Raw genomic sequence first — 8,886 nt, 5'->3', positions numbered from 1 at the left:
ATTACGTGTATTTCTTACAACCTTGTCCATGAACACTGAGACTCGATAAACGTGTTCAAGTGGCCTGTGGTACAACTGTTTCAAGTCACGTTTCAAGAATTGCTTCTTTTTACAACGAGTTGGGTGGTCAGTCTAAAGTGCGCCCTCTCGTCCTCGTTTAGTTCTCCTGCAGTGGAAAGTAGTAAATAGATGTACACCACGCCACTGCAGATCTGGGTGAAATACCATGTTTACAATTTTGTATTGTGAAAAAGTGAGATTTCTGACAAAGTTTAGTAGAATTAATATCAGGAATTATAATACTGGGATATACCTTGGAGGAATTATACTGTCAGTATAATTCATCCAAGGATATACCAAGTACTATAGTACTTAACTGTATAGTGTATAGATATAGTCAGTTGGTGTGTGTGTGTTATAACGCATGAATAATGTATGGATTTATATTTACAAACATACATATCACACATACATACATACATACATACATACATACATACATACATACATACATACATGCATGCATGCATGCATGCATACATACATACATACATACATACATACATACATACATACATACATACATACATACATACATTACATACATACATACATACATACATACATACATTACATACATACATACATACATACATACATTACATACATACATACATACATACATACATACATTACATACATACATACATACATACACACATACATACATACATACATACATTACATACATACATACATACATACATACATACATACACACATACATACATACATTACATACATACATACATACATACATACATACATACATACATTACATACATACATACATACATACATACATACATACATTACATACATACATACATACATACATACATACACACATACATACATACATACATACATACATACATACACACATACATACATACATACATACATACATACATATATACAAGTCATACATACATACACACACACACATACACATACAGCTCTGAACTATAACCATTAACAGTAATACCTAATTTTACAGTGTATACATGTAGATATACCAATATTGAGAACGACTAATTTCACTGATGTAAATATATTCAGTTTGCAGACAGAGTAAATCAGGGCTTGACTTTGATAATGGCCCTCTCCTTCTCCAATGTGAGAATCAAATCCCATATACCGTTCGCAATACGGATAATTATATAGCTAACTATTATTGTTTTACAGGTGATAAAAATGAAGACCATCAGTAATTGATTTTATGTTTACAAGCAAACACTTGGTTTGGAAATATCTCTAGATGCATATATTAAATTAAGAAGTAGAATTGTAAGCAACAAAAATGTCAACCAAAAAGAAAAAAGTCAGACATCGTACATTTACCTTCCAGAATTATACATGTACTGTGAATGAAGGCAAAGGTAGCATGAAATTTGTTGGTAGCAAACACATCACAAAGAAAACACTCTCTGGTCAAAATGAACTCAGGAAAGAAGGTCTCATGTGTGATGTGGTGTTAAAAGTGGATGACCAAGATATCTATGCACATAGAAGTATTCTTGCCGTGCATAGTGAGTACTTCCGGGCGATGTTCACAACCGAAATGATGGAAAGCAGATCCAAGGAAGTGGAGATCAAAGAAGTAGAATTCCATGCATTGGATAAACTTGTGGAATATATGTATACTGGTGTATTAGATGTCAACAGAGATAATGTACAGGATTTATTGTCTGCTGCCTGTATGCTACATATGATAGAAGTCAAAGATATTTGTACCAACTGTCTACAGAGATATATTGATGTTACAAACTGCTTGGGTAAGTTGTCATGGTAACTGTACTAACTGCCATTCACTGATTTTGCTATATCACTGACTCGGTAATGGAGGGTGAATAAATTTAGTTTATTTTACATCGTGTGCAAGATATATTATTGTTAGACAACAGAGATACATGTAACTCACCCTAATTTGTAATTTGATAATGCTAATATATTATTTTGTGGCAGTATTTATTGTAAAGTGACAGTGAGTGTGCATCAAGATATGGATACTAGGTGCTATATATATATCCCTTTATAGTTATTATTTTTAGAGTTCTTTAAAGGCCAGTGATTCAATCCTTGGTTCTGGCATCACCGTTATCTTTATCTTAGTGTTGTTTTATCATTGAAGCCGTAAGAATTATGTAGTACAATGTTAGGGAGTGTTCAGAATTAGTAAAGCAGAAGAAAAAATGCTAACAATTTTATCCATTCTGACGTTTGTTCCTGCACAGGATACTTTCTTCTGCTGTTATTAAAATAGAAGTGCATCCCCTGTTGGTCAACTTGACATTATCGTTCATCTCATCATACTGATTAGCTGGACGATACACAAGTGTGCCCCCATCACGGCATACCTTACAGACCAAACTATTGTCATATTATCTCCATAAGTGTATGGATGTTTTCTGATCTCCATAGGTGTATGGATGTTTTCTGATCTTCACTGCCTGACTGAGTTACACAACAAAACTGCTCATTTATTCAAGTCAAGGTTTTCTACCATAATACAGCAACAAGAATTCCTTATGTTGACCAAAACCAGACTTCAAGAAATATTGACCTGTGATGACCTCAGTCTTGGTGAGGACTTACCTATTTGTCTAACTATCTGTACATCTCACAACAACGTACAGTGTTAATGAGTTAACCAGTGATAATGAGTTAACCAGTGTTAATAAGTTAACCAGTGTTAATGAGTTAACCAGTGTTAATGAGTTAACAAGTGTTAATGAGTTAACCAGTGTTAATGAGTTAACCAGTGTTAATGAGTTAACCAGTGATAATGAGTTAACCAGTGTTAATGAGTTAACCAGTGTTAATGAGTTAACCAGTGTTAATTAGTTAACCAGTGTTAATGAGTTAACCAGTGTTAATGAGTTAACCAGTGATAATGAGTTAACCAGTGATAATGAGTTAACCAGTGATAATGAGTTAACCAGTGTTAATGAGTTAACCAGTGTTAATGAGTTAACCAGTGTTAATGAGTTAACCAGTGTTAATGAGTTAACCAGTGTTAATGAGTTAACCAGTGTTAATAAGTTAACCAGTGTTAATAAGTTAACCAGTGTTAATGAGTTAACCAGTGTTAATGAGTTAACCAGTGATAATGAGTTAACCAGTGTTAATGAGTTAACCAGTGTTAATGAGTTAACCAGTGTTAATGAGTTAACCAGTGTTAATAAGTTAACCAGTGATAATGAGTTAACCAGTGTTAATGAGTTAACCAGTGATAATGAGTTAACCAGTGTTAATGAGTTAACCAGTGTTAATGAGTTAACCAGTGTTAATGAGTTAACCAGTGATAATGAGTTAACCAGTGTTAATGAGTTGACCAGTGATAATGAGTTGACCAGTGTTAATAAGTTAACCAGTGTTAATGAGTTAACCAGTGTTAATGAATTAACCAGTGTTAATGAGTTAACCAGTGTTAATGAGTTAACCAGTGATAATGAGTTAACCAGTGTTAATGAGTTAACCAGTGATAATGAGTGAACTAGTGTTAATGATTTAACCAGTGATAATGAGTTAACCAGTGATAATGAGTTAACCAGTGTTAATGAGTTAACCAGTGATAATGAGATAACCAGTGATAATGAGTTAACCAGTGATAATGAGTTAACCAGTGATAATGAGTTAACCAGTGATAATGAGTTAACCAGTGTTAATGAGTTAACCAGTGTTAATGAGTTAACCAGTGTTAATGAGTTAACCAGTGATAATGAGTTAACCAGTGTTAATGAGTTAACCAGTGTTAATGAGTTACCCAGTGTTAATGAGTTAACCAGTGTTAATGAGTTAACCAGTGTTAATGAGTTAACCAGTGATAATGAGTTAACCAGTGTTAATGAGTTAACCAGTGTTAATTAGTTAACCAGTGTTAATGAGTTAACCAGTGATAATGAGTTAACCAGTGATAATGAGTTAACCAGTGTTAATGAGTTAACCAGTGTTAATGAGTTAACCAGTGATAATGCGTTAACCAGTGTTAATTAGTTAACCAGTGTCAATGAGTTAACCAGTGATAATAAGTTAACCAGTGTTATAAGTTAACCAGTGTTAATGAGTTAACCAGTGTTAATAAGTTAACCAGTGTTAATAAGTTAACCAGTGTTAATGAGTTAACCAGTGATAATGAGTTAACCAGTGATAATGAGTTAACCAGTGTTAATGAGTTAACCAGTGATAATGAGTTAACCAATGTTAATGAGTTAACCAGTGATAATGAACCCGTATTTACTTGTTTGACTAACTGTACATCTCACAAACACACAGTTTTACTCTTGATAAGTGATTTCTGACTATACAACTCACAACATTGTACAGTCTTAGCACTTATACACATGCACAATATTAAAGTTAATCTTCTTTCTCCCGAGGTCGCTCATATTTTCCTCGGCTGAACAAAGTCAAATATTGTCTAATTATTCTACCTTATATACAATTGTTTATCAAAGGTACCAAAGGTGAAGATATTGTGTTAGAGAGTGTCTTAAAATGGATAGAATATGACTTAAGTAACAGACAAGAAGATTTGATAGATTTACTGTCCAGTGTACGCCTTCATTTGGTTTCTATGTCAACACTTCGTAAAGCCTTGGAACACAGAATAGTGAAAACTAATCAAGGTAAAGTGTTATCTTGGCATCTATCAAATGAAAAGTCATCAGAGTACTACACTTTTAACAATACACACAACATACTTTTGATGAGCTGAGAGCTTTCGACTACAAACTGTCAGTCTTGTTCCCTCCATGATAGATAGTAGAAAAGTCATCTGTGTTAATAATCTGATGTATTACATTAACCTATATGTTGACCAATCAACTATCTTAATTGCTCTGCAGAATGTGTTACTATCATAAAAGATGTTATATCTCATTCAATTGGAGGACAACAGTCATGTGATCTCAGGGGACCAAGACAACCAGCATCTTCCATTTATGTTTTAGGGGGTTATTTACAATCTAGAACTGGGTAAGTTAACACATTCAATTGGAGGACAACAGTCATGTGATCTCAGGGGACCAAGACAACCAGCATCTTCCATTTATGTTTTAGGGGGTTATTTACAATCTAGAACTGGGTAAGTTAAGTCTAACACCCATCTTTCATAATAACCAAGTTTTGAGTATTCAAAATGTAATAAATATCATCAATTTCTGGGGTATTTGCACTCGAGCTTGCAGTGTTTTCTGCTGCAGCTTGCAGTGTTTTCTGCTGCAGCTTGCAGTGTTTTCTGCTGCACTTTCAATCCTACACTCATGAAAGTACGGGCGCAGACAACACTGCAAGCACTTGTGCAAACATCCCAAGTATGCCACACTTAGACTCACTTGTCATGAGTTTTGTCATACTATTCAACAATGACAGTATTCAATTTTTTTTCTCTCGTTTCACAGTGGTAATTGTCCACACACATTGACTATTGAGAAATACAGTACCAGTAACAATGAATGGACAGTGGTTGGTAAACTACCATACAACCTAGAGTGTCAAAGTGCTGTCGTCATCAACGGAGAAATGTTTTTTGTTCACAAGAAACTCAAACAACCAAAACTGAAAATCCCAACGTTCACAAATGTCGGCACTGTCTATACTTTATGTACATTCAATCCTGTTCAAAATGAATGGAAAACTAAAGAAGTGAGTTCCCAGTCTGTCTGGGCTCAGCTACGAGATTTCAAACAATCCGCTGTCGCTGTTGATAAAGAAGACAATGTGATCTATGTTTGTGGAGGTAAAGAACCCACTGGAAGTTTCACTGCCAAGAGTGTGTTAAAGTTAGATATTGAGAATAACCATTGGAGTCAGCTTCCAAGTCTTCCTGAACTCAGGTGAGAAATGTTGACTACAATATATAAAAACTTTTGACCCTACACATTTTGACACCACATGACGGATTCTTTGCATTAGCAGTTCAAGTGCAACTTTCCCGACTTGGTGAGCCAGCAAGTCGGGTGTCAGAATTACAAACACAGACTTGGTCAATGTTGTTTCACATTGTTTTTTCATTGATTTTTCAAGTAGGAAGCCATGATAAAATTGTTTTATAAATTAAAAATCGAAATAAATACCTAATCCTCATCCATATTGGCCACTGCCGAGACATTAAATAATCCTAGCTACAATTTATTTAGTACATCATTTTAAACTATCATCATCATAAAACTTTTGTGGTCTTTGTTCCCATAGGTTTAATCACAGTGCAATTGTGGTTGATAGAAGGCTGTATGTGATTGGTGGAAATGATGTATCAGTTCATATTGGCAACCACAGACAGGAAGTGAAGTCATCAGTGTTTATGTACGACCCTGACATTGACTCCTGGGTAGAAAAAAGAAATATGAACACACCAAGACTTGGACTAGGGTTAGCTGAAGTCAGTAAGTAAACATTGTTGTCATGGTAACCTAGATTTTCAATAGGCTAACTACACCATCAGTCCATTAGATTGCCTTTCTGTCATTGGTAACACTTACTTGTATTGATCACTGCTATCAACTTACATATGATTTTGGGTGACAAAATAGCACCCCAGGCTCTGTAACATTCTCAATTTAAAATCTTGTAAAGAAGCCCTTCTGCATTTGATATGTTTTCGGCAATTTTTTTGGCTTTCCTGCAAAGGTTCATGGGAAAGCTTCTCATGATGACACGAGCTAAATGTTATAAAATTGCAGCCTACCATTATTTCATTGTCTTGACAAACCCAGAGATAGTCCTCATGCAATGTGCAATGTACCATTATGGGGGGGGGGGGGGGGGGGGTTCAGTAAAATGATTTGGGAACTATAGACTTTATTGAATATTTTACCTGTATCATGCAGTGTGCTATCTAAGCCAATTTGCCACATCATATTTGCAGTGACACACCAAAATTAGGTGTTCCCCTATATCTCTTACTATGTGGTGACCAGTGTGCCCTCTAAAACAATTTGACATGTCACTGATGCACACAATTTCTACTGACACACCAAAATTTGGTATCCCCTATCTCTTACTATATGGTGGCTCACAAGAAATGAGTTTTTATCATTTCAACCCTTAACAACATTTTGTTATCACTACAGTGCACACTGCCTGTATGCACTTTTGCACCCTGTCCACACTCCATCTGAATAATTTTTTTTTTTTTTATTCATTTTTTTTTTAAAAAAGAGTGACAAATATGTCATAAAAAAACTTTTGAAACCTTGAGATAAAATGTCCTCGGTTAGACAAGCTGACATTTCAGAATTAACCATTCTATGAGCTAAAGCCTAACACAATGAAATTATTTAACATTTGTTTGGTGTTTTAGATGGCTGTGTCTATGCCATTGGTGGAGGCAGCAGCATGACTTGGGTCGGCCATGTTGAAAGATATGACATTGACCTTGATTCATGGACAAATGTCCAGAGTATGAACATACCAAGATCATTCCACAGTGTTGTGGTACAAAATGGCCTCATCTATGCAATTGGAGGTAAGAAGCTACATACAAACAATTTGGGTTCATTTGTTTGTAAGAGATCTATTTCTTTTCTATTACAGATGGGTTTATATATGCTGTTGGGGGCGTGAGTAATACAGCAAGACAGAAAACAGTGGAAAGATATGAACCAAAAACAGACACATGGATTTATGTTCAAAATATGCATAAACAAAGATCGTTTCACAGTGTTGTAACTTTCAACAATTTAATTTATGCATTTGGAGGTAAGTTTTTGTTATTCATAAATAATCGCATGATTAGTTTCTATGCTTGCATAAATTTAGGGCTTCATGACAATTTATTAAGCAGTCTACAGCAACATAGGAGAGTGCTCTCTAGTGGTGACAGGCATAGGCCCCTCCATTATGAAATCTTCCCTTTGTAAGGCGAAAAAAATGACTGTGTGTTTCCTATAACATGGCCTTATAAAATAGGGTAGGTAGGTCAGGATTTTATTTTATTTGATCTTTTTAATTGTTTTTATTTTTTGAAAATATTGCTTTGACTCAAATACCACCACCACCAAGGTTAGAATTATCTAATTTTCTAGATGATTGAAATTTGTGATTTATAAAATAAAGACATATTTTTTGATGTTCATGTTTTTTAATTATTATCATTTTAGGTAAGTCCTATTCTCTTGATGATGGTGGTGCTCGTACAGTATTAAACAGTGCTGAGGTGTATGACCCATCTACAGATCAATGGACTATGCTAAAGTCAATGAAAACAGCCAGATGTATGATGTCAGCTTGTCTTCTCTGATTGGTTCATTTATGAATATCTGTCCTCTGATTGGTGCATTTATACACCTCCGCCCTGTGATTGGTTCATGTATGCATCTCCTCCCTGTGATTGGTTAATGTATGCACCTCTGCCCTGTGACTGGTTCATTTATAAACCACTGCCATTTGATTGGTTCATTTATCAACTACTGCCCTCTAATTCGCTCAATTATTAACTACTGCCCTACCAACTGGTTCATTTACCAACCTCTGCCCTGTTATCGTTTCGTCTCTTTTATCATTTTGGTTCCACACCGATCCTCATTCTTATCACCAATTTGTGAACTGTTTTTATCTTAGTTAGTACATCTTACAATTCTGTGTAATTTTACTAATGTGTACGGTTTTCATTTTTATTGACTCTACTTGATATTGCTTATGATGTAAATGTGTTTATTTGTGATACATATTTGAGTTATATTTTTGTGATTGCATGTCAATTTCACAATAGCGATTTAATAAATAATTATCAATCTTAGCCCTCTAAATAGTTTATTTTTTTGAACTTTTGCCCTCTGAGTACTTCATTTGTCAAAATCTGCCATCTGCTTGGTCCATTTA

General features: G+C 34.8%; 1 protein-coding gene across 1 annotated transcript; it reads left to right on the top strand.

Moving 5' to 3' along the window:
* Positions 1 to 1,363: 1,363 nt before the first annotated feature.
* Positions 1,364 to 8,676, top strand: LOC144452762 (kelch-like protein 7). The gene is made up of 8 exons (XM_078143912.1): positions 1,364 to 1,838; positions 2,485 to 2,646; positions 4,521 to 4,691; positions 4,911 to 5,040; positions 5,466 to 5,900; positions 6,259 to 6,449; positions 7,600 to 7,764; positions 8,166 to 8,676. The coding sequence occupies exons 1-8, from the start codon at positions 1,364 to 1,366 to the stop codon at positions 8,303 to 8,305; spliced, it is 1,869 nt and encodes a 622-aa protein (XP_078000038.1). The 3' UTR covers positions 8,306 to 8,676.
* The last annotated feature ends 210 nt before the right edge of the window (positions 8,677 to 8,886 follow it).

Source organism: Glandiceps talaboti, chromosome 23 (genome assembly GCF_964340395.1).
Source record: "Glandiceps talaboti chromosome 23, keGlaTala1.1, whole genome shotgun sequence".
Lineage (NCBI taxonomy): Eukaryota > Metazoa > Hemichordata > Enteropneusta > Spengelidae > Glandiceps > Glandiceps talaboti.
This window is presented reverse-complemented; position numbering and strand designations above follow the sequence as displayed.